The 27,545-nt window shown below is 30.7% G+C and overlaps 2 protein-coding genes across 3 annotated transcripts in view; both read left to right on the plus strand.

Moving 5' to 3' along the window:
* The window catches only part of LOC107443548 (uncharacterized), a 59,389-nt gene extending 44,608 nt beyond the window's left edge, over positions 1-14,781 (plus strand). Inside the window, exons 4-8 of the mRNA XM_043045635.3 lie at positions 1,126-1,445; positions 4,783-4,983; positions 9,729-10,034; positions 11,304-11,569; positions 13,180-14,781. Coding sequence (XP_042901569.2) covers positions 1,126-1,445; positions 4,783-4,983; positions 9,729-10,034; positions 11,304-11,569; positions 13,180-14,655 — 2,569 coding nt within the window. The 3' untranslated portion in view covers positions 14,656-14,781. The remainder of the gene's footprint in view (positions 1-1,125; positions 1,446-4,782; positions 4,984-9,728; positions 10,035-11,303; positions 11,570-13,179) is intronic.
* Positions 14,782-19,983: 5,202 nt separating this feature from the next.
* Positions 19,984-27,545, plus strand: part of LOC107443547 (uncharacterized) — a 30,413-nt gene continuing 22,851 nt past the window's right edge. The window contains exons 1-3 of one of the 2 annotated variants that reach the window (XM_087157118.1): positions 19,984-20,140; positions 22,910-22,981; positions 25,045-25,102. In XM_087157118.1, the coding sequence (XP_087013244.1) occupies positions 20,125-20,140; positions 22,910-22,981; positions 25,045-25,102 (146 nt within the window). In that variant the 5' untranslated portion in view covers positions 19,984-20,124. The remainder of the gene's footprint in view (positions 20,141-22,909; positions 22,982-25,044; positions 25,103-27,545) is intronic. The other variant, XM_087157119.1, reaches the window with a different exon arrangement.

The following is a 27,545-nucleotide window of genomic DNA, read 5'->3' on the forward strand; positions in this document are numbered from 1 at the left end:
CATGAAGCTTTCTTGATGGCCATAAAGAATTGAAAGCCGATTGCATGAATAGAAATCTGATACATGCTAGACGAATATTATCTAAATCGTAGTGGTTGGAAAATTAGGAATATTTCAAATATTGGTGAGTGGATTGCTACCTCTTGAATATTTTTGGCAAATGTTTGGGGTCTCCGCCTATCAAAAATAGGCACGAACTTTCCGAAATTCCCAATAATTGTTAAAAACATAAAATTATCACCACTGTTAATACATGATAAGAGCATGATTTTACGATGTTGGGGAACTTTATATTCCACTTTTTATGGGCTATACGGGGTGGAGGAGAAGGTGTTAAGGAGAATAGACAAAAAATGCAACTTAAACAAATGAGATGTAATTCCGATGATGAAGCGATTTTATTTTTAACATAAATTTCCTATTCTAGTATATGTAGTGATTGTTGAAATTAAGTTACTATATCTCATAATGTTTATTTTTTGCTTCTATGTGTAGTAAATATAGAATTTCTTCATAATTTTTTTTTTTAATCTTAGTTTTCCATTCTAGTATGTGTCGTGAATATTGAATTTCCTCAGTATAAATCTCTTCAGTAATTAATAAATCTCAGAATAATAAATCTCTTCAGTAATTTAATTTTTAATCTTAATTTTCTATTCTAGCATGTGTATTAAATATTGAATTTCTGAAGTCATTTTATTTTTAATCTTAATTTTCTATTCTAGAATGTGTAATGAATATCGAATTTCTTCAGTAATTTTATTTCCAATCTTAATTTTATATTCTAGCATGTGTAATGAATATCGAATTTCTGAAGTCATTTTATTTTTAATCTTAATTTTCTATTCTAGCATGTGTAGTGAATATCGAATTTCTGAAGTCATTTTATTTTTAATCTTAATTTTCTATTCTAGCATGTGTAGTGAATATCGAATTTCTGAAGCCATTTTTATTTTTAATGTTTCTTTTCATTCTTGAAAGTGCTCTGAAAGCTGGACATGTTAGGTCACTTTTACTTTATTATTTATTATTTTCATTTAGCGTATATGGTGAACTATTTTTTTCCCTTCATTTCTGATCACATATTTATGGTTTGTTTTCCTTCCTTTTATTTTTAAATGTTAGTGCACATCTTCCGATTCACGTGAGTGTATTAAATGCTGGGGGTGGTGAGGGTCATGAAGAATCATCTCAGGGAGGCCATACTGATCACAACAGAAAGACGGAACACTCAGACATAGTTGAAAAAGGTCACCAGAATGGTCATCGTCTTCACACTAATTTAGCCAAAGGTCACGACCACGAAAAACACAGCGACAAGCACGACGAGCATCACAAAGAGACTGAGAAGGAGAGTCACAGGCAGGACACCCAAGCACACGACAAAGGTGGAGCCTCACAACAAGGAATCAGAGAAAGAACCGAGATTGAATACTACGAACGTGGTATGAAATGGTTCTTTTTTTAAGAGAAACACCAGCAAACTTTTACAGTCGTTGCGAAGTATTTTTTTGCAAAGGTAGTGAACTAGAAATACTTAATCGTCATCGGCCGTGAAGAGGTGCATGTTTGTCTAGGACAGGTACTCTGACCGCCACTAAGTCTGTGGCAGTCTGTTGCTATGGAAACAAGAAGAGGGCATTTTAGGGAGGGTGGCTTCGATGAAGAGTTCTCCTTTTCTTTCGCCGAAACCAGTCCTAAAGAGGGTGATCATCCCTACTTGTAATAATCATACCTCATTAACATAGTCACCGCCACAGCTCCAAGCGAATGTCGGGCAGAGTACCTATCGTAGGCAAACAGTACTTGGTGGAAGTAAATAATGCCATAAAAACAAATAATTTTCATTATTGAAAACTACACAACAAATGCTCAAATGAACTATTACTAACTGCAATACAGTCAAATCAATATTAGTTTAAAGTTTTAGATAGCATATCTGGCTAAGTGCTTTCCATGCTACAGTCTGTAAATTTATATTGCTTAATCTGCTGCAGCCCAATAAATGGACTTCTACAAGACGAATACTTAAAAAAAACTGCTTTACCAACTACTGAAACTGCTTTTAAAACTGCTTTAACAAAACTACTGCTTTAAAAAAAGCTAATAATCCACTTAACCTTGATTTTATGTCCTCAGAGTTTGATAATGATTTTGTTTTTCTCCCTCTTATAACGCAACTAACCATTTTTTCCACCAAGATTCTAAAAATGCACATGTGTTAAGGAATATGCTTGCGATGGAACAACAACAGTAATGAGTAATCTTGAGCTTTAAACCTTATCTCTATTGCTCAGTCTATTGTCTCAATTGCTCATCAATCTGGGCCAAGTGATGGTAAACTATTTTGGTTTTTTAACTTTCGGTTTTATGTTTATGTGTTTTTGACACAAAATATCATATTTAGTCGAAATTGTGTCATTACACATTATTTGTACAATATCTTCTTATTTAACCTTTCGCTTACAGCTGGTGCAACTAATGATTCAGAATATCAGGCGCCGTAGACAAAAGGCTAAATACAAAAGACACCGATGTCCCGATTATAAATTTTTTCTGACTCTCTAATTACAAGCGAAAGCATATTTGTTCTTTGTTTAATTATAAAAAACATTCTACTAATAACTAAAAAAAATTTTAGATTATCGGAATAATATTTGCACTAAAATATAAAATTTTTTAAAAAAAAAGTAGTTTGAAAAAAAAAATTTTTTTTCATTCATTTTCACAAATTTATCAATAATTGATTCTTCAAATTAAAGAAATCTTAATGATGATTAACTGTTTCTCTTAGATCAAAATAACAGCAAATAAGTGCAAATTTGAACATTTATTGTTTGGAAGTGAGCCGCGCTTAGAAGATTTTACCTTTGGTGCCGAAAATTTACACCCATGTTTCATGCTGTATTTCGTAACCAAAAAGCCAAATGTAATATTTTTCACTTATTTTGATCTAAATAAATACAAAATAATGAAAAAAAAATATTAAAATGATATATGCTAATATATGCTTACATATATGATAATATATACTTACATATGCTAAAATATGCTTAATATAATGATGCTAATATGTGCTTTATAAAAATTCTGCATTACCCAAAAGATTAACCTTTTTTTTTTTTGAAATATTTAAACGAGTAATCAGGTAAAATGTTTACGGTCAGGTAACACAAGTATATATTAGTATCACTAAGTACTAATATCAATAATTAGTAAGAACCAGTGAATAAATTTAAATAATTTCTAACACTGTCTCAGTAAACAAGAATTTTTGAGAAGTAACGTGAGTAAAGGGATAACGAAATATCGTTTATACCCTCCTAAATCCCATTAAAACTCTAACTATTCTATCTACACTGGTGAACAAAATAAAAAGAGAGCATTTTCGCACATTCATTCGCACATGTAAGATACCCGCACCCCACTCCATGTGTTTGACAATGGTTCCGTGAATGCCCAGAGGTACAGGCAGGAGGTCCTAGAGCCCTATGTGCGTCTTTTCAGGAGAGCTGTTGGCCCTGAGTTCATTTTTATGGACGACAATGCGCGACCACATAGGGCTCTCATGGTTGATGAGTATCTGGAAAGCGAGGATATTCAACGAATGGATTGGCCAGCCAAATCCCCTGACCTGAATCCTATTGAACATGCTTAGGATGCTCTTGGGAGAGCTATTGCGATGCGCCAACCTCCCCTAGAACCATTCTGGAGTTGAAAATTGCTCTGGTGGAAGAATGGGAGGATCTTCCACAAGTCCTCCTTAACTCCCTTATTAACAGCATGCATACTCGTTGTGCATGCTGTCTGTCTGTCAGGGGTGACAGCACACTATACTAGAGGCAACACACACTGTACAAGCCTCACTTTTAATGTCATCTTTTATCCTTAAATTCAGACTACATTGGATTTATTTGCAATAGGTCTTGCCAGTGAATGGCACTTTCATTTTTGTTTTGCATACTTTATTGTCATGGAATAAGCTATATCCATACCAAATTTCATTTACTTATATTCAGTATTTTTTTAGATATTTGGGAAAATGTCTTCCATCTTTTAATTTTGTCCACCAGTGTATAAATTATTTTCAGATCTCGCTAGATTCTAGTCTTAACATTTTACAGGGCCTCTTTAATCTTCCATTTCTGTAGGATTCCTGTAGAGTTTTGCCTAAATTATTGAAATAAATTATATGATTTAGTTATTTAGAATTTTTCTAATATTTTTTAAGAACAAGCAACTTAAAATTCTATACAATTATTTTATTTTCGAAATTCATATTATTTCTTAAATTTTATTAAGGATTTATCAGACATGGGATTTACAAAGTAGAAAGGAGAAATTATGAGTATAACGATCCCTCTTAAATCATCTGCTAAACATGTTTAATATAATTCCATGAATTTGCCTTTTCTGAATAGTTTTTTTGCACGTGACTCTTGTATAAAGACCACTGAATTGAAGAACCATGCGCAGGTTACAGTTATTTTCAATATACGTCAAAAACAATAAATTTATTTTTTGAATTTTCAATAGTAAAAATAATTTTAATAATTTCTTTAAATTTTATAATTATAAAACAAAACAAAAAAAAAATTTTTTTTTAATGAAATTTGCATGGTGCCCCTTCGAATATTTGTGCTAGGTAGTCCTAAAGGTAGGCAAATGCCCCATTTGCCCACCTTTACGACGGCTTTGGTAAGCTGTAACATTAACATTTATTCAATTAATGCACAAAACTTGTCAGACTTATATTTTTTTAACTTAACCCTTTTTTTCCAGAGCACTTCTTGGACACAGAGTATGACAAAGCAAAGAAGGGTCACGACAAAACAAATGGTGTAAAGGAACATGAAAGTCACAACGATCACGATACGCATGAAAACAAAAAATTACACGCTGAAGAAAATAGCGGGAAACACAAAACTGATACAGGAGGATCCATAGGAAAAGAAGTTGTCGACAGTGAAGGAGTCATTTTAGGTTTGTGTAATACCGTGGTGCTGCCATCTATTGCAATTAAAATAATATAATTTGTAACGCGATATTGATTTGGAATATCGTGAACAATAATAGTGAACAGAGCAAAACATATCCTTGCAAATTCACATTTACAGAGATATATATTGGAAAGCTGATCAATATGACAGCATTTCTTTTTAAAGCCCGAAAGCTATTAAAACTAAACTTTTTCTAGAAATATTATAACACACAGATAAACTTAAGGGTGATATATTGATATATATATATATATATATATATATATATATATATATATATATATATATATATATATATATATATATATATATATATATATATATATATATATATATATATATATATATATATATATCAATGCGTTGTGTATATCCTTAACTTTACATTTTTGTAAGCAAGTGGGGCATATTGATTCAGTATTTGATTAGAAATTTATGCTTTGAAGTTTGATTTTTGTTGTGGTAAATTTAATTTAAACTGAACTGAAGAAATCTAGAAGTTTTATCGAAGCTCATGCGCAAAAAGGTATAGAAACCCATAAAAAGTTGTATATAGTTGACTACGAAATTATCTGTTTTCTATTTACGAACTCAACTGTCGAAAAGGTGGAGACAAAAGAGGAAAATTCTAAGCATGCTTTTAATCCTCGATCTTTATTGAATTTTTGCAAATAAGCTGACTGTGGATATTTACTCTTTTCGGCAATCTTTCAATGCGTGTAAAATATAAGGCCGTCACCCAATCAGAATTTAAGCTATAAAACGTTGGGGTATTTTTAGATTCCTTTTAAATTTTTTTTTTTGGACAATTTTTTTAGCAACAGAGTTGCGCAATCAGCTGTTTTCGAAAAATAGTTAAACTTGTCTACTTTTAGATTTTTTAATAAATATCTTCATTTTTGTGCAACTAACGTTAAAAGAATATTTTAGTATCCTCTAAATCGGGTTTAATTAGAATACAAGTTTAACTATTAAAAAAAGATCTAAATTTAAACTATTTACTTAAAACCACAAATCGTAAAGCTTTATTGTTTTATATGTAGATGGAATATCCATATAAATTCTAAAAATTATCAAGCGTTATTTCTCCTTTTCTAATAAAGTAACACCTTTATTCTCAAATCTAAATCTTAATGAAGCAGGTATGTTAAATTGACAATTTGTAACAATTTATTTTTCTAGTGATAACGAAATTTGAGTTGATTTAGTTTACTATTTTTCCTTTTAAGTAATTTTTTCCCCACTACTTATCACGAAAATTCAAAGTATCATATAAAATGCAACTACATTTTAACTATCCCGTAGTAACTCTCTTAACCATCCCTATTCTACAAGTTTTACTAATAAATTCTGTATCAATTTATTAAAACTTTTGCCGTAGGTGGAGCAGTTGGCATCTCTGGAGATGTAGAGGTCTCTTAAATATTTTTCTATAAACAGTTTTAATTATCAACTGGAAGTCTGAATATTGTCTCATTAGTTTTGGTAATTTAGAAATGTTTAAAAGGATCTATTTATTAGATGGAAAAAAAGCAATCACAATCTTCTTCGTCTTTCAAATCAAGTTAATGTTTTAAATTTATTAAAATACAAGGGGAGTCCATCTTCTACTCACTTTGCTCACCGACTCAAATGATTGCTCCACAATAATTTCTGAACCCTTGAAAAGTTTTTACGACAAAATTAAAACTTATTCAATTACATGACCTCAAATGTTTTATTGTATTAATATAGAATTGATACCACAGGTTTAGTTTCCTTCTATTCTATTGAAATAGAACTCAAATATAATTATTTTCTTCGGTTATGTTATCAACTTTGTTTCCAAAGTTGCTTTTTTGAAATTCCTATTTAATTATTAATTTCTATAAAAACTCGTTAAAGGTTCTTCGTCTGTGAAATTATTTATAGCAATATCATGAAAAGTTAATTCTTAATTTTGAGTTAAAATTTTAAATAACTATTTTTTATTCATTATATTGATTATGTTTTCATGAAATTTACATGGAAGTAATTGTAACTTGTTAAAAAGGAAATAAAACTATTTCCTATTTAAAAAATACAAAACCATGACAAAATATTTTAATATAACGCAAATATAACGCCATCACTTTTTGATCTAATAAGTGAACAACACTTTTACTTTCAAGACATTTAGTTTTTTTTCCTTCATATTTCTATAGTCAAGATAGAGCAGAAAAAATTACCGTAAAATAAGACATGAATAAATAACGTGAACTATATTTAAGAGCAATCCACTCTGACGTCATCTTCTAAAAGTCTATCCCAGTTTCACGGGTCCTTGCCCCCTCTAACCAAACTCAAAGGCAACTGTTAGTTGATAAAATAGATTTGAATAGTTGATGCTCTACGGTCATAATTCATCGTCCCTTTCATACTTTCGTTTATTTCTGTACGATTCTACCATGAACGATAATGCTTATAGCATAAAATAATTCTCTGAGTGTGGTTAGTTTTTAAGTTGTATTTTTTTTTTTTTTTTTTGCTACACTCCAATAAAAAAAATTTTAAGTAAAGAAATGATTGCGTGGATTTATGTTAGTGATTATAATTTTAATTCTGTGCGCATGAGTAAAACGTAAGATTTCTCTATTGAGTTCCAAATCTTTTATTTCAGATTTCAATTTCATTATGTGTAAAAAGTATTTATGTGATATTCTTATTTTCTTAAGTTTATTTATTTTATAATATATTAATTATACTATTAAGAGACAAAAGAAATATATATATATATATATTAATAACGCTTTCTGGAATTTATTCTTTAGTTTAAAAGGAGATTTGGTGCAAATCATCCATATAAATATGTATTTTATCCAACATCGAAATAAATTAAAGAACCTGAAAAATGGAGATAAATTAAAATATTTAAAATAAGCCTTTTTTTCTTCTTTTTTTGTAAAATGTATTTTGCTTTCATTAACACACGACATTTTTAAAGGATTAAGATCTAAGTATTTTATAGAGCAAAATAAAACAAATAGCCAAACGATTACAAAGAACTTCATAAATTCATTTAAAAATTTATAAAAGAAAACGATAAACTCTTCATTCTAACTAATAGCTAAGATTTGATGTGGCGTGGCACGGCGCTGAAGCAGTATCCAGGGTTTTAGTGATATTATTTTGCTGATAAAGAAAAAGAAAAAGAAGAAAAAACGCGTCGCCTCCTTATATTACTTTTTTATATATATTTCTCTATGTCTGTGATAAATAATTTACAGGTATTTGCCGGTAAAAAACACCTTAATAACTTTTATTAATTTCATGCTGATGACAACCTAAGAAATATAGAAATTCATTAAAAAAAACAGGATCATACCATGTGATTTATCTTTCCAACCAATACTCAAGGAACGGTCATTATTTTGAAAATATATTTATGTGCACAGATTTCTTTGTGGTTTGATTACGAACTTGTTTTTAATGTATTTATCAGAAAAGGTTACTTTGTTTGATGGATTTTGCTGCACATTTATTTGAATTTTACGACATGAAAAGAAACATTAATAGAGTAACAGTCGTGAAAGAAAATTGCGTCTACCAATGAAAGTAATACATGAAATTATTAAGTTTCACATTTTGTTTTCAGTAAAATTCTGCCTCATTATAAATATGCATGTATAAATATGCATATATCCTCAATAATGTTCAGTGTAGATTTTATCAAATAATCCAATATTGAAAAAAAAAAAAATTGTAGCACATTTTCCGTTTTTGCAATATAACAGGAAAGAGCTTAAGTTCATCCGATTTTCTTCTTTCTTCTTCTGTTGAAAGTTCTTTTAATCAGGTTATAAAAATAAACTCAGTAACTGTAATTCATTCTCTATTAAATTTTAATTAATTACAAATATACTTGTTACGATCCATATTGAATCTACTCCGATTTATAAAATGGGCTTAAAAGTTTCATTTTACAATTTAATACTATAATTAAAAAATATTTTTGTTAATTAGATACAACAAAAACATGCTTTGCTTATCAACTAAAAATTATAAAATATTTATGGTTAATATTTCTTCTTTTGTGCTCTAAACATATTTAATTAAAACAATAACATACTTAAATAGAGAATGATTTTTCTTGTTATCAAATTTAAATGTTTTTTAAAAAAATAAAATTTTAGTCAAAATTTTATGATTTAGTAGATCTTAATTAAATTAATGTAATTGTGAATGAAAATTTCTGATGTAACTTGTAAATAGTAAAAAAAAAATTTAAGAAAAAAATTACGTAATATATTAGATATTTTTGAAGGAATATTTTCTTTTGCTGTATTCCCACAAAGAAAATTTCTGTGGATGTCCTTACTGAAAGTAATATAAAATACCAGAACAGGGAATAAGGCATATTTGTAGTCAAATATTAATAGAATCAACCAATCAAGGTTACTGCAAGCAATCTAAATGATGTATTGCCTTTTTTGCTCATCTTCTTTTGGCAACAGTTGTCTTCGTAATTTTGAAAACATCAATAGAAGTGTCCTTTTCTTTTTTCGTCGAAGTTTGTCTTATGTTATAATCTTTATTAAAATATATCCTTTTCTCAAAATGATCTGTTTATTTACAATTATAATTTAATTTCAGCACTTACTATCTTCTCCGGTTGCTAAGCAACGATCGTGTCTGAGTAGAAATTGCTTGTATAAACAGGGTTGAGTACTCTATGATTTGATTTAATTATAAAATCGTTCTTTTTTACAGAGGCTCATCCTCATTATAGACCTCCTATAGACGTCCACTATCCTGACGGTCATCATCAGGTTCTGCACAATAACAAGGCTCTCCATCACCTGAATGAAGACTCTCGCGCACTTAAAGAAGACAGTGAATCTTCCAAATTGCACCACAGTGAGGAATCGAAAGGTCACAGAGAACACAACAGTGAGAGGGATCACCAGTCCGAACAAAAGGACAGTGGTTACCTGGACAAGGACAAGGGACGAAGGAAAGAGGGTTATAGAGAGAGAGGATACAAGATCACTGCAGAAAGGGAATATTTCCTGAATGGTGATTATTTTTAACTTCATTTATTGTATTACCAGATTAAAAACTTTATTCGCTTCAAAAATTGATAAATAGGAAATAACATGCTTCAAGCTCCTTAAAAATAGGCTCCCATTTTTAAGATTCCAAAAGTGGCGCTTGTAAACGGCACGCCCTTTGTAAAACGCAAAACTGCAGAATTGTGCTTTCACAGTTCGCCCCGTTGGAGAAATGACAGATCTATCTCCCTCTCTGAGCCGTGATGGCTCAGGGGATAGAGCGTTCGCCTTCCAATAAGGTGAACCGGGTTCGAATCCGAGAGATGACTATTTGATGCGAATTTCGCATCGGGCTTGCACCGATCGCACTGCTAACGTAAAATATCCTCAGTGGCAGACGGATCATGGGTTAAAGTCCTCTTGCCGTCAGGCTAATAGTGGGAGGTTCTCGAGGTTTTCCTCTCCATGTAGCGCAAATGTGGATTAGTCCCATCATAAAGTTCTCCACGAAGGCAAATTTCTCCCAATACTTGATCCAGGAGTTCCCTTTTCTTCTGGATTGTGTTCAAAATTACCAGACTATAGAGTTGAACATTAGTAGTCATAAACCTAAAACAAAATTGGGCTGGCTGCTCAACGACGGTTATAAAAGATTCTCCTCGTTGAAGATTTCTGGTGTTGAGTTAATTTTATCTAAAACAACAACGATTCTTCCAACGAGAACTTCACCCGAGTCCACAGGCGTATCGCAAACTAAGGATTTAAAATCTCCCTTCAAAAATAAACCCAATGACTTGTGGCCACAGGTTATCAACGATTTACATCTCGATTTGGAATGTAAACTTATGCTATATGGCAAATACTTTTTTTCTATATTCTCTACTGTGAGAATTGATAGCAAAAGTAAATCAAGTCACTAAACAATAGGAATTACCTTTGGTGGAATATCACCAATTTTATGACAATGGTAAGTAAGAAAAGAACCACCTACTCAGCGTGGAGGAGGCAGATATAGGTAATGTTGAAAATAAGCACCAAACCCTTATATTTACACCCACTATCAATTCTTGATGAGCAGAGTGATGAATGCTATATACCTCTCTCATTTTAAAAAATTATTCTAGTGTCAACTCTCATTTTAGTGTCAAACTGGATAATTAATATCAGTCATTACTGAACATCGTATATCCAATATTTGTTTTGAAAACTTTGTTTTATTTTTCTGTCATATATTAAGAGCAGTCAATATTGAACACCCTATAACCAATCTTTGTTTTAAAAACTATTTTTTTAGACGCTCATCACGACAAGGGACAATCCACCCACACGAGTGGGCATAAGTTGAAAGATGAAGAAGGTGCAGCCCACGGCCACAAAGAGGGGGAAAGGGACAGAGGCTTCATCAAGGAGGAAAAACAAGAGGAGGCTCATGATGCAGCTTACGACCACAAAGACAAGAGATACTACGATGGTGAAGCGAACAAAGATGGTTTCTCTGCTGAGAAATCAGCATCTTCGTCTTCTGGGGAGAAGAAAGAAAAAGAGGAAGTTATCCCTCTGGTAAGCATGGTACCAGATGAATCTTTACCGTTTATTCCTCTCGTCGGTTTAGACGGTCGGTTTAGTTGATATCAGGTCTTCACGTAGAAGAGAAAGATTGCGATCGTTGGGGAGGAAACTATTTCCATCACTTTATCGTATCTTGAATGATTAGCTTTCAGCTCATAGGTATTGAGTAAGATGCAAGGAAGCATTCTCAAAGTAAACCAATACAACCTGTCGAATATTTGCAGGCGTGTACAGGCTATAGTTTTGGTCAAAATTAAAAATAAAAATGTTGAAGAACGACATTTTCTTAAAAATAATGAGCTAGGGATTGCTGAATTTTCTTGTATTTAAATACTTAACCTCTTTTTAAAAATTATTTTGAGTCTTCAATGTTTTGGAACGAGAATATCCTCGAAATCTTGTGCTGAAATTCTTAATGAACTAAAGTAGCTTTAAATCATTATTTTATATTCATAATTTGTGTGTTCTGAAGTTTTTAGTTTATTTCTTTAATATTTTCAATCCACTTAGTTAATATGATTAACTTTTTTAATGATTTAAGACGAAAGGAGTTAAAAAAATCCTGCTCTTAAATACTTAATCTAATTCATTTATAGTTTCTTAGAGTTTTTCTACTTAAGTCTTTAATGTTTAGAAATAAGAATGACCAGAAATCTTGCACTTAAGTTATATATTTTTTGTCATTAATAACTTAAAACTAAAGTAGCCAGGAATCCAATTTTTTCTTTTATACTTTAATGATGAATTCTTTGATTACTATCCACTTCTTTTATTTTTGTCAGAACTTGTTGAAGTTGAAATCGTTATCAACTGTATTTTTCATCACAACCTCTTTTATTTGTTTTATTCCAATCATGAAAAGCTAAGCAATTCATGAAAAGCTAAGCAATAACTGCTTTCTGTTTTAAATTTGTTCTTAGTAATTGCTGAAGATTTAGTGCTTAAGAATTTTCTTTGTGTAAAATATATGTTTTATTGATGAAACTAATTTATTCAATAAAGTTTGTGTTAATGTAATATAGAAAAGGAGATTTTTAGATGTTTTTAGAAATAAATCAATTGAAATTTATCTGCATGGCTTTTATTTATAAAACCAATTCACTTGACACACACAAAAGTGCACTGAATATGGAAACAAGCTAAAAACTATGAAAAGCTTACATAAATTTTTGTAAAGATATTACTAAACAAATTGCTAAAATGCTTACATATTTTTTTCGAAATTCAATTTTCACCTTTTAATGCTTGCTGACTCATACAAGAAATACTTGCAAACGGTCTTAAAGCTTAAACTTTGAAATCAGAATACGTTTTGTTAATTTCAAATTTAGCATTAGAAAAAGCAGTTCTATAAAGATAGTGACAATAAGAATCTCAATTCTGATTATCAAAATTATTAGTCATTCTTACAACATTTAATATTTTTTTAGAAATTGTTTTCTTTGAAAAGGTATTAAAGGTAGGTGAAATCATTTTAAGCAAAGCATATAAATTAATAAAGTTTTATAAACTGAGAAATTAAAATTTTGTCATGTAAATTTATAAATCAAACTAACTGAATTTTATTATTATTATTACTTAATATTTCATCTTTTTCACAGGCTCCACCTCTAGTAAACTACGTAGAAGAATACCCACACCATGTACAACCATATCCTTTACCTCCCATTGCTTATGCACCATCAAACGATGGTGCTCAGCCTGTCCTAGCTTATCCGCCTGAAGATCTGAAACGGAAGAACAAACAACAAGCTTCTCACACAAGGCCTCAGTCCTACTATGATAGCCAAACAGGTAAAGAGAAGGATAATTTCAAGACCCCACATAAACCTCAACCACCCCTTGGTGGTTTTGATGACGAGCGACAGAATGCTGGTTATGTTGGACACGCTTCTTACAAGAGGAGACAGCCCAGCCCTCTAGTGGCAGCAATCAAAGAAAACATAAGAAACAATGTTCACGCAGAGCCACCAAGTTATTCCAAAACTGAGAAAACCTCGAGCGAAGAAAACTCTGTTCGATTCCCAGATAAGAATAATGACCAATCCAATTATAAAGACAACGTGAAAGAAGAGGGCAGCCAAGAAGTTGTGTTTCCCAAAAAAGAAGATGCATATTCGGATTTTAACCCTAAGTATGAAAATGAAAAAGCCTACACAGATACTCCATTAAAATATGACAGAGTGTACACAGATTCGCCTCCAAGATACGCAAAGGAAAAGGCTTACACAGAATCTCCTCCAAGATATGGAAAAGAAAAGGTATACCCAGAATCTCCTCCGAGGTATGGAAAAGAAAATGCCTACTCTAACCCATCTGCGACCCAAGATGGGAATAAAGAAAGCAATCCGTTGGTGTACACCTACTCGCAAACAGGAGAGGCACAGTCCAGTTTACCTAAGGATCCTCGATATCTTCCAGAAAACGATAGAACCACAGCGAAATTGCAAAGTCCGGATCCGACTGTGAACAAACCCCTCACTGTGAGTTCGCATTTACCAATAGTCAGGCAAACTTCTCATCGGTTTACAGACCCAAGAACAGTGTACTTGCAAGGAGCTCAAAATGCTAACAAGCTTATCAACACTCATCATAATGTGTATCCTCACGCTCAAGGCGATTCATTACCAACAGTTGGTGATCTTATCGACGAACTAACTCGTCACAGTGACGCACCAGAAAATCAACCATATTCTCAAGAACAGAACATAAACACGAATGGAAACACTCAATCAGCATTTGCCGATCTTCAGCGTATTTATAAACTGAACAGAGACGCGAATCAGCCGACCCGGCTCACACCTGCTCAGAGGGCACAGCAACAGCAGCTTCTTCTAACACAACAAGGAGTTAGATCAAACACTTATCCTCAAAATCCACACCAGCAAATTCCGCATGGAACACACGTTTTGCATTTCCATAATCCTCAAGATATTCCAAGAACTGGATCGGCTTTGGATCACCATCAGCAGCAAACATCACCACCTTTTAGCCCAGTTGTCCTTTTGTCTTCTGGGCCTTCAGCTCAAACGAAGAATCAGGCTGTTGATGTATGGTACACTAGGCCTAGAAATTGATAAACAAATGATTAATGATTACAAACCTTGATGTTAACCCATTAGTGCCTAAGATTTATTTCTCGTATCTCTTTTTTTATGTGATATAGTGCAAGATACTTACAGTTTGTCCAGCGGAAAACTAACCAATTTCAATATTAAAAATATCGGGAACAAAAGACGATAGAGGAATTAATCAAATATTATGTTTATTGTGAAAGCTACAAGAATTTTATACTGAAATTTTGGAATTTAATTACAAAGGTTGCCGATGGATGGCGCTGCGAGCCATAAATAACCAGAGCCACAAGTTTTAGCGTTAAAAGCTAAAAGAAGGTTGTTGTACCTGATTAGGAAGTTTAAACTATGTATTCTATTGAACATCGTGGTGCTAAAATATCTCAACTTAGATTATAGTTTTGCGGCATTTTTATTCTTTTCAAGAAATCTGTACAGTATACAGTTCCATCTATTGGCAACTTTCGTAACCAAATTTCGAAATTTCATCATGAAAACTTTACAGCATTTAGAATAAATATGTCGTTTGTTTTATTCCTCTATACCATTTTTTCCCGAGAATTTTTATTTTTTCAGATTAATCAGTCTTCCACTGGACACCTTATAGTGCAAATTTTTCTTCTTTCTTTTTACTTAAGTATAAAATCAATCCAATACCTTCCTTTGTTTGTTTTTTAAAGTTAAGTAGTAGCAATATGAAGTTTTTTTTTATAATATAAACGAAAATCCGTTACTATCTTTTCGATAGTACTTATTTTCTCATCACAGTAAATCCAGGCATTAATGGGTTCGTACAATGAACTTCTGCTTTAACGAATATCTTGAATGCCCAGTATTCGAAATAGTAAAATGCAACTGAATTTACTAAAAATATTAACAAATTCTAAAACTTGACTCTTTTTCAACATTTTTAGAAGTTTACGTTATTTAAGTATTTAACACAATATAAACATATACAATATATATATATATATATATATATATATATATATATATATATATATATATACATATATATATATATATATATATATATATATATATATATATATATATATATATATATATATATATATATATATATATATATATATATATATATATATATATATATATATATATATATATATATATATATATATATATATATATATATATATATATATATATATATATATATATATATATATATATATATATATATATATATATATATATATATATATATATATATATACAATACAATACAATATAAACTTTCAAAAATATAGAAAAAGAGCCAAATTGATTTTCCAAAATTCGGTTGTTTTTTAAGAGTTGCAACGTTTTAATGGTGAATTGTATAATGCGTAGGGAATATGAATTTATAATTGCCTTCTAGATTAAAACTTTTTTTTTTAAACAAAAAATCTATTTTATCTTATCAACATGTAATTCAAATTCAATATCGCAAACGTATTGTGTGAGAAAATTAAATTCTCTAACATTTCTGTACTTGAACGTCTTGAAAACTTCACAAATTCATTTTTCTAAAATAAAAGAAATAATTAACTTTTGAAACTGGCATAAATTTTTAAAATGAAGATATACAGAGTGCCCAGCAATCTTCACCTTTCATATACGTTTCTATAATCCTTCTCAAAAAAGAAGTAAAAAAAAGCAATAGAAGTCGAAAATGCGTTTTTAAGCGTGAACAAAATAAAAACTTTATTCGTAAGCTGGCAAATCATAATCGAGGAAGGTGAGATTAAAAGCAACATGCTCTGTTTGATTGCCCGACAAAGCTAACAGGGGAGACTAGGGAAGTGTGACTCGCCAATTTTGAAATAAAGTAGTGAGATGTATGCCTTATGAGGAATAATTTTAGGGGACAACATTCGTTTCGGCCCATAGAAGGTCCTGCGAGAGATAAAAAATAATTCAATATATAGAAAAATCGGTATTTTATTACTTCAAAGCAGACTATTAGTTATTGTAATTATCTCATACTCCTATTAATTTTGTGGTACTTTCACGTACTATATAATGCATATTTATTGTCAAAATTGATTTCGAAAATTTTAGATATCTGTATTTTTTCAGAAAAACCTGTTAGGTTAATTTTTAAAAAAAAAATTGGAATCAAATTTTTGTAAATTTTTTTTAAAAAAATTTTTCCAAACTAATTGGAGTATGTGATTGCAAATTAATTAATTAACCAATTAATTGCAAATTAATTGGAGTATGAGATAATTACAATAATTAATAGTCTGCATTGAAGTAATAAAATACCGATTTTTCTATATATTGAATTATTTTTTATCTCTCATAGGACCTTCTATGGGCCGAAACGAATGTTGCCCCCTAAAATTATTCCTCATAAGGCATACATCTCACTACTTTATTTCAAAATTGGAGAGTCACACTTCCCTAGTCTCCCTTGTAAGTGGTGGTGAAAAGGTTAATATTCTAAATGCTATAGTTTCTTCGGACAACCAAACTCTTTTTTAATGTTTTTAATCCTTCAAATAAGGATAAGTCAAATTTTTGAAATTTTTTTTTTGAAACAACATTAATTTGCATCCCAGAACTAAAAACTTTTTGACTTAATTCTTGTGAAAGGTTTTTGTGTATACATAAAACTATTCCATTCCATTACCCAGAATTCAATGGAATATAATATTACAAATTCAAAATGAAAATCAGGTTAAACTATCAACACTGTATCAATGGAACTAGATTTAAAATAACAATGACACAGAAAAAAAAATTTAAAAAACAGTGATTAAAGATTCGTGTGTTCTGTTTTCTCATTCTAAAGTTCGAATTTCTTAAAATATTTCTGACGCATTATTTTAAAGAAGAAAAGATCAATTTACGGTAAAGTTCAATGAAGAGTCACATTTCAAAAAATAATAGGACAAGAAAATTAAATATTGAAAGAATAAGTTTAAAGTATTTAACTATGACTTGTTCATTCAAATGGCATCAGTTTTCAAATATTCGTTATAGCCAGGTTCATTACAACGGGGATTTAAAATATTATATTCAGTTACAATGAAAGTCTTGGACCAACCAAGCTATTTTAAGAACATTTGCCATACTCGTTCGAAATTTCATTGCTTTTATGCTTTATTAGTCCGATTATTACTTTTTGTGTATAAAATGTAGCAAGTAAGTGCATTTGTTCTTTTAATTATTTTATTTATTCTGATTCTATTTTGAGTTTTCTCAAGCTAAGTTCCTTTGTACTGTTTCTTCTGTAAAATTGTGATTGTAATAAACTTATTACTACATAGAACAGTGTTTAATTCTTTGAAAACTAGCAAGTTCAGCACTGGAAATAACGACCCCCTAGGACAAATTTATAATCCAGCGACTTTTAACGACTCTCTCTCTGTCTCTCTTGGAGATTTTTCTATCAATTGTAGTTGGTCCCAATTATAATGCAAGCTCTTTTATTTCTTCTATAATTTTTTACCTGAACTAAAACAAAAGACAAAAATCAATGTCTTTTTATTTAGGAAAATGCTAAACCGAAGAGCGGAAAGTTGAAGGTTGCTGGATTGAAAATCGCGTCCCGGGCGAATACGAGCGTTTTCATAAGAGGTCATTGGGTCCATGTCCAAGTGGTCGTGAGTTCAATCCCCGCTGGCCGGAGAATCCTGGTGTAGCAAATGGTGACTGGTGCACGTTATATCTGTCGGAGGTCACAAAGTCCTGCGTGTTCCCATAACAAATTAATTCGGAGATGATGAATTGGAGATTAATCGTTCTCTGGTTCAGGTCGAAATTATGATAAGTTCAATATTGATAAAAATAGAAATATATTAATTTCATAATGAACATTTTGGTTTGCTTGTTCACGTCACCCTAGACTTACTTGGTGCTTTCAGGTGCCTATTTTTAATGCTGGTGTAAATAGGATGATTTATTTATAAATGACTTATATATAAGATGATTTATATACGAAATTGTCGCTTTTGATGCGGCAAGTATCTGTCGCAATCTGTAGTTCATGTACTTTGCAGAGTAGGAATTTTTTCCATATGCCAAAGTGATATAAGCGTCCATCTGCTTCCAATGAGGTGAACCGGGTTCGAATCCCAGCTGTGACTGGTCGATACGAAATATCTTCAGTGGTAAACGGATCATGGATTAAAGTCCCCGTGACGTCAGGCTAACCATGGGCGGTTTCCGTGGTTTTCCTCGCCACGTTACGCAGATGCGAGTTAGTTCCATCAAAAAATCCTCCACAAAGGCAAAATTTCTCCTAATATTTGATCATGGAGTTCCCTTGTCTTCTGGATGGGGTTCAAAATTACAAGGCTACGGAGTTGAACATTGATAGCTCTAAACTCAAATTTGGTTTGGCAGTTCAACGGCAATTATATATACATTATACTAATGTGAAATTGAATGACAGATAGAACAAATTATGAAGAGATATTACAAAGAAAAATATAGAAGATAAATCAGCTATTGGGGAAATTCTAACTGGCCTAATTAAGCGCTTCAGAGGAATACGAAAAGAACAATACACAGTGGTCTCGTGCTCACCTGCGCTGACACTCTATTGTTAAATCTGGGTTCGAACTGGTGAACTCTATAGTAATCCAGACATTAAGAATCTAGTACTCTTCAGATTCTAGGAATGATCTATTTTAATTACCACGGAAGGAAAAAAAATACTTATATTTATCTATTTATTGTTACACATACTCATACAGGCTTGTGTGCTCGATACAAGGAACGATTTATAAGTCCTTGTCAAGATGAAGATGTCAAGACAATATGTCACAAATTAGAGAAGGACATCACTCAGATACATCCAGGGTTACGGCAGAATTCGAATACAGCTTGACAATGGGCTATTGGCAACGGACTGGGGAAACATTCCTGAAGATGATCCAAAGACATGTCAACACAATTTTAATCCTCTGCAGAGGAAATGACACCCCCTTTCGTAGCCCGACGACATACGCGCGAAATCGAGTCCTTGACGGTACAACAGTTTAACGAGGACCAATAGAACGCACCCTTTGTTCGTTCGCAAGCTGATCAAAGTAGTCACCCACCGGCTCACCGACAGAAGCCAGGGATGTTATATTTCGGTGATCTATTGGGAACCGTGTCTTACTTTCAGTCCACTGGGGAACAGTTAGATAATCAAATGGGTCTTACTTAAATCAAGCTCTTGTATGCTATTCGCCTGTCAGCTTAAACAGTTTTAATTTCGGGGCACGAGCCAGCAACCTTGTCTGTCTTAATCAGGAGTCTTAGTTTACTAGTTGAACCAATAATTTATAACAATTACCTTTTACCATCTTAAATTTGGCAGAAATAGTCAACCGGAAGCTTTTATTAGTAATTGAACTAATTTGGAGTTAATTTGAAAGGAAAATAAAAACTTTTTCGTTTTAGTTTTTGAATTTACTGTTCGAATTTTATGTGCTAATTGTAAAGACGACTAGCCCACTTTGATTTTAGACGATGAAACTTCAGTACAGTAAGTAAAATTAAACTATTTTGATTGCATTTAACGCCAAATCACAAAATGAATGCAACGTTGATTGCTTTTGATTCTCTCTTTTAAGTATACGTCATTTGTTTATTTTCAAATCAATTTATAAAATGAAAAAACATAGTATTAAAGACAATAATGGCTAACATGCATCCTGGCATTTAAAAATAAACAGTTTATGTGTGTACATGTACATCGAACAAAAAAAAGTGTTTACACTTGAAGAGCTCAGGACTTTATAATGATAAGAAACGTTTTCAAATTATTCTGAGCGGCGTTTTCAAAGAATGTTACAGTTCAGAAACATTTTATTATAAACAGTAGTTTTTATTGAAAAAGTTCATTAATCTTAGAAAACAAGTAATTAACAGAAACTAGAGCATTTTTTTTTTAATTTTATAGCAAAAAGTTTTTATTTTGTTCAACTTTCAATGTTTTTCGCTGTAATTATACCAATGTTTAGATTGATTTTAAAGGTTTCTACTCTAATTTTAAATTTTTTATTCGTTAGTAATAAATTACAGAACCTCAATTTTATCTATTTTTTCTTAAAAAAGTAAAAATGGTGGTGCTGAAAAATCAGAAAGCACTGTATAACAGCATATAATTGTAAAATTAATTTTTTTTAAATCTTATTATGACGTTAATACATTTTTAAAGGTGTCAATTTTAAGAATATTAATATAGAATCTCGCTGCTTACCAAGACATCATTATTCTTAAATATATAATAATCTGATAAAAGAGAATTTTCACTCACAAATTTCATATAATGTAGCTCAATATGTCATTGATAATTTGTACTTTGTTAATGTATTTGATACATGTTCATTTTTAAGTTTTTTTGCAACTTTAGTTTTATTAGTTCATTTTATTCAAGATTTATTTTTAAGATTGTTTGAAATTAATTTCAAAACAAATTCTAAGTTGGTACATATTAATAACAAGGCTGCGAATGAAAAAAGTGTATGTAAATAATAATACAAATTATTCTATACAAACTACATAGATGAGTATTCAATAAATATATTTTTATTTGTACAGACAAAGGGGAAATTATTTATTTTTACGCATTAGATTCATTGCTATAAAGACATAGACTACTTTAAGAAATTATTTCTTGTAATTTTTATCAGAACTACGTTTTTATTAATTTACTTTCGTTTTACTACCGATGGAATCTTACAATCAACATTTTAACCACTTTCAGACTAGCTAGAATGCTCAGATTTTAGCTGCTTATTGATGGTAATGCAAATTTCATTCGTTTTTTGACTTACATTGCCCAATCAAAAATTTATTGTTAATCAAAACTCGGACCACTATAAGACTAGCAAGAGCACTCAAATTCTAACTAAACCTCTGAGTTTAATTATACTCTTTGAAAATAGGTGTCTCAAGGTTACGAAATTTCCCCACTCTTTACACTTCTCCCTTAAACGTTACTATGGTGACGACAAATTCTGCTTTTTCACTACTCCAATACATTTTAACAAAGCTTTTGAAATGTACTGGTGGTAGGAAAGAGCAAGATTTACTAAAGTCATGCCAACGGAGGGTAAAAGTGTAGGGAATGGGGAAATTGCGTAACCATGAGAAGCTTATTCTATTTAAAAGAAAGCATAGAAAGCAAATTTGAATCGTTTCTTGATCACTGTAAGCGGAATTTATTGTCTTATTACCAAATAAGAAATACCGTCGATAGAAATCTCGACCAACTATCGATTAGATAAAATGGAATTTATTCGAAAGTTTTGTGGCTTTATGTTTGAATGTGATCATCAAATAAAATCTATTGTCCATCAAAATTTCGTCCATTTTCGGACAAGCTTAGATCAGTGTTTCTCAACCCGATTTGATCGAAGGACTTGCAAAATATTTTAGGGTTTTATGGAGGACCACTAAGGTTAGTAATTAGAATTATTGATGTAACTTTTGTGGCACATTTGTTGACCAGTTTGTTTATGAACATTCACACACTCTCTGAAATAAAAAAATATTTTGAGCCTAATGCTCTTTTAATATAAATATAAGTTACATTAATTCTAATACAAATATAATTATCCTGTTCGCGTACAGTTTTGAAACAATAAAAAAATGCGGAGAATGAGAAACAATGAGCTAGATGACTCAAATTTATACTGGAGCTCTATATCTAGTAGACGATACAAGTCACAATTTAGGCTTAAATTCAATTGTTTTCTAAATGTTGCATGTTGAACTGGTGCTGCAAGCTTTGGTACTTTTCGGTTAGATGGGTGCAAGCAAATTCAACATTTTTTTTAAATTCTTTATTTTTTTTAAAAAATGTCCTTCGTTATAAATAAATAAATAATTTAAGAAAATAGTTGAACTTACGTGCGTCTGGCTGATAGAAAAGTACCAAATATTTTGCCATTTTACCACTTTTCGAAATTTTAAAAACCAACAGGCATACAGCTAAAATAAAAAAGATAATAAAATCATGCAAAAATTTTTTAAAGTCTATATTTTCAATGTTTTAAGACTACATTTTTAAAGTGGACTAAGAAGACTTTCATGAGATCAAAAATAAAATTCGACTGACATGGGGTTGGTTAGTGGTTAGTATCTTCACCAAAAAATCTTCCCATCAACGGTTTATGAAATTGATGCATCTCACATTTTCAATCTGACAAAAAATTATTTCGTCAACTTAATGACATAATTTTTGAAATTTTTATTTTTCTATCAAATTATTTCTCTTTTTTCATATTCAAATTAAAAATTGTTTCAGTTGTCCGGAGATATACATCCGAAGTGGAACTCCTTAAAGATGAGCAATGCCCTCTGGGCATTTCCATCACTGGTAGATATTTTTATTTATTTATTTAATTTTTAATTTTATATCCCTGTAAGATTAAAAAGAAATTTTACATCGTCTACCTACGAATAGTGACCGGAAAAATGTTTTTTTTCGTAGTGAACTACAACTATTTTATTACAAATGTAGTTAACCACAGCTATTTTATACTTTAAAAATCATAACGAATTGACGTATTATGGATTACAAATTGATTTCAAAATATAGTCACTCTAAATAACTACTTTTAGAAGTTTTTTTTTCTCACTAATGAACTACTTTTTTTTAACTTCAATTTTTGTTAAGAATTTAAAAAATAAATTAAGATTGATGTAAAAATTTCTACATTATTTGTTTTGAATGAAGAAATTGCCTAATTTAAGCACAAAAAATTAAAAAAAAATTTATTATTCTAAAAGGCATTTTTTTACGAATTCTTTCTTTCATGCTTTTCTTGAAAGTGATATTTTATTCAAAACATTCGTGAAAATTATCAAATATTTATAAATATGCTAAAGTGTTCAAAACACCTTAATTTCCCCTAAAAATTAAGAATTCACCCAGAAAAAACGGACTACCTGATGATCCGAACGTGTTTCTTTAAACTTAATGGAAACTCAACAAGAAGTAATGAAATAAAACTGAAGTTATCTAATAAACCATGGGAAAATTGTGCTAAATTCTAAATATCATAGGTCAAATAATACTGTATGTAAAGTTAATCTTTCTTTTAGTGAGTGGAATTTCTAATAAATATTATGGTAAAATCTAAAAGTATAAAACCGTTGCAGAATGTACAAAAAAAATACTGGTTCTGTATATATGTGTAGTAAGGAGATACTAAGGTATTCATTAAAAGCCTGTTACCACAGCACTTATATTAGGCATCTATGTTGGTATAATATGTTCACATTACCACAGCACCTGTAACGGCAATACTGGTAGTTTTGAGCCATGATGGCTCAGGGCATTTGATGGTTCGCCATGTATTTGACGTTTTGATGGTTCGATGATGAGCTATGATGGTTCGCCTTCCAATGAGGTGAGCCGGGTTCGAATCCCAGCGATGGCTGGTCGATACCAATTCCGCATCCGGCTTGCACCTACCACAGTGCTAACGTTAAATATCCACATTTGTTGACGGAACATGGGTTAGAGTCCCCTTGCCGTCAGACTAACCATGGGAGGTTTTCGTGGATTTCTTTTCCATGTAACGCAAATGCCAGTTAGTTCCACTAAAAACTCCTCCACAAAATCAAAAATCCCTTGTCTTCTGGATTGGGTTCAAAATCACTAAGCTACGGAGTTAAAAAAAATTAACTGACAGACACAACATTAACAAGAGTAAAATTATTAAATAAATTTGAAGATTGAAACTAAGTGTTTTTTTTAGAATAAAAAACGGTGAAAATAATTATATTTTGTCTGACCTCAAGCGAAAACTTCCAACTTATTAACTTCTAGCGTGATCGAAAACTACCTCCCCTCCATCCCTTTCGAAAGTAATCCCTCCCACGCTTTCTCTTTTAGGTCAAACTTCTTTTTTTCCTTTTAAAAAAAAATAAGAAAGGAAAAAATCTTGAATTTTTTAAAAATTCATTTTATTATTTTAACATTAAAAAGACAATTTCTTAAATTTCTTGAAATGCCTCTTAACATTATTTTATACACTAAGCTTTTTCATTATAAAAATCTATTGTTTGCTTTATTGAAGATAGTAATTAAAATAAAAACTTCTAAGGTTGAACGATTAGTTACAAAGCTATTTTGATTGCATAGTATAAACTATAAATGAATAGATTATTTGTTGCCTGAATTGAAGCATCACACACTTAAAAATGACTCATTTCTAAATTAGAACTATTAAATGAGAAGTTAAGGATTGCTTAATTCGAGCTGTCACTTAAAAAACTATTATTTTCTTCATTAGAACTATATTTAAGATGCTATTTTCTTTTTGATTTATGCCATTTCTTAAGAAGCTATTAATTGCTTAATTTAAAATGTTGCAAATTATTAGTATTATTAATTACTTTAAGAATCACAGCAAGTGTTTTTAAATATTTTAGGAAATCATAAGGAGAGACCCACCATAACAAACATCAAACATGGAAGTGTTGCCCAGAAGTAAGTTTTCCAAAATTTTGACGAAAAATTCATTCCTCTCATTTTTAATAGTATAACATTTATTACCCGATTTTATGGCCTGAGTTATAGATTAAATTTTACGAGTGTAAGATTTTTTTTAATAATATTATACCTACCAACTTACACGGTCGTTGAAAAAGATTTTACAAAGACGTCATAAAACGGAAATTAAATTTGGAAAAATTTCCTACAAATTGCATTATTTAAACATTTAAGAACAAACCTAGCCTGGTCTGGTCTTTTCGGTGTAGCTGGGGTCCTCAGGCCAAAATAACCCTTTTCCCATTCATCTTGTATTAGAGATTATAAAAAAAATCATGGCTGGATTGCATGACTGGAAGCACAAATGGCACAATGTAAGGTAGAAGAGAGAAAATGGCATTTTCCAGGGTATTAATTAGCTATAAACATGAAAATACAGTAATAATTATATACAACAAAATAAATGGAAATTATTTACAAAGATATTTATAAAATTATTAAGAGTTGAGAAAGCAAGTTGATCATAAACATAAGTTAAATTAAAATCAAAAATATTTACAAAAAAATAAATCACAAATGAGCCAATCAATAAAGAAGCGGAAAGTTATGTTAATAGCGATAGTAAAATTAAAATAATTAAATTGTGTTAGTTTGAGTACCTTTGTTCAAGTAGGGACTGGAACACCGTGCCGGGTTGCTCCCTACACTGAAATTAAAAGGATTAGTCTGCCTCTGATCTGACCAACACTTTCAACAAACCTAGCCAACGAATGGATCTTATATACATATTTTTTAAATTATTTTTTATCGTGGTAGGTAAAAAATTGGCTTTGGAACTGCTTAATTCAAGAATTATTACATCAAAATGTTTAGGTTGGTACGGCTAAGAAAATTATTTCTCAACAGCCTACAGTGGGCCAGCATCCAAGGTTTCATGGCCAAAATTAGTATTTCGATAAAAATTTGCTTCAAAATTCGGGGTTTTTTTGTGCAGGCAAATTGAATTTATTTCTGAAATAAAAATTTAAAAGTTACACTTAAAAAATTTTTTTTAACATATTTTTCATTACATTGTACTCTTGTCGGTCCAAAAAGTAAATTATAATGTTTGGAATGATTGTGAATACTAAATTTGGGCTATATTAAAACTGCCTATACATATTTTAGCTGAAATTTAATTTTTAACTTTTGGTTTATAGTTGGCTTTGCTCCATTTATCTGCCTGTGCTTAAATGCATACTCTTTTTTTTATTTAAAGTGGTTGAAAAATTCATGCTTTCATATTTTTTCGATTTAATTAATTTTATTTAAAATTCATTTGATCACCATAGTGCGGAGTGCAAAAATAACGGACCACCTTGAGCAACTTTTGATCTAACAATCGGATCATCTTGTTCTAGGGCTCAAACTTAAACTAAGGGGGTGACCTCGAATATGTTAATTAGTTAGTGCATACGATATTTTAAATTATGAAATCAGACCCAAAAAATTTTTTTTTTCTGAATAAAAATGTCCTTCTCTACGGATTTGGATTTTTGACCCCAAAATATAGGGAGTAGCATTAAACTTGGAAATATGGAATTGAATTTTAAAATCGAAATGGGTCGAATAGTTACTTCCTAAGAAATTAAATTTTAAAGAAGTCGTATATTTAAAATTCGATTTCTCAGGAACTATTCAACTGATTTTGTTCAACTTTTATATTTTTCCTTGTAAAATTACATTCTTTAAAATGATGTAAAAAATTTTAAACCTTACAGTTCAAAATTTTTTCGACTATATTTAATGAAATAAAATAAAAAATAATAAATATTTACTAAAATTAACTTCTTGTGTGGAATTATCTTTGGATAAACGAATTTCATAATTGCGTTCAAAAGTTATTTAATTCGCTTAAAAAGTTCACGAGATATGGCGAAATGCGCAAAAAGTAAAATTAACGTTAAGAGGTTCAAACTTTGGATCGCTCTACTGATCAAACTATGGGAACCATAGCTCACAGATTGTTACTACCTAATTGCTGGTATTTTGGGGGTCAAAAATCCGAATCCGTTGAAAAAAAAGGTATGTTTATTCCGAAAAAGTACGTTTAATATCACTCTAAGCTAATTAGTTAGAATATTTTGAGGTCACCTCCTCGAGCCATTAAGATTTAGCCCTTGAACGTGAAAATCAGATCATTAGATCAAAAGTTATTCAGGTCCGTTTTTTTTTTTGTTTTTTCGCACTGAAGACATAAAACATGCTTATTGAAATATTTCTAATCACTCAATGTGGGTTATCGGTTCTGATGAAATTTCAAAAATATGCTCACAATTATTAATGTAATAATAATTTCCCCACCACAGCTCCTCAAAAATTGCAAATTTCAGCATTGGTGTACAATTTTTTTTTCTGCCACTACTTTTTTTCTGCTAACTTTCCTCCCCATTGACACAGA

The sequence above is a fragment of the Parasteatoda tepidariorum genome, chromosome 2, assembly GCF_982258835.1.
Source record: "Parasteatoda tepidariorum strain Cologne lab strain chromosome 2, Ptep-v5.0, whole genome shotgun sequence".
In the NCBI taxonomy this organism is placed as follows: domain Eukaryota; kingdom Metazoa; phylum Arthropoda; class Arachnida; order Araneae; family Theridiidae; genus Parasteatoda; species Parasteatoda tepidariorum.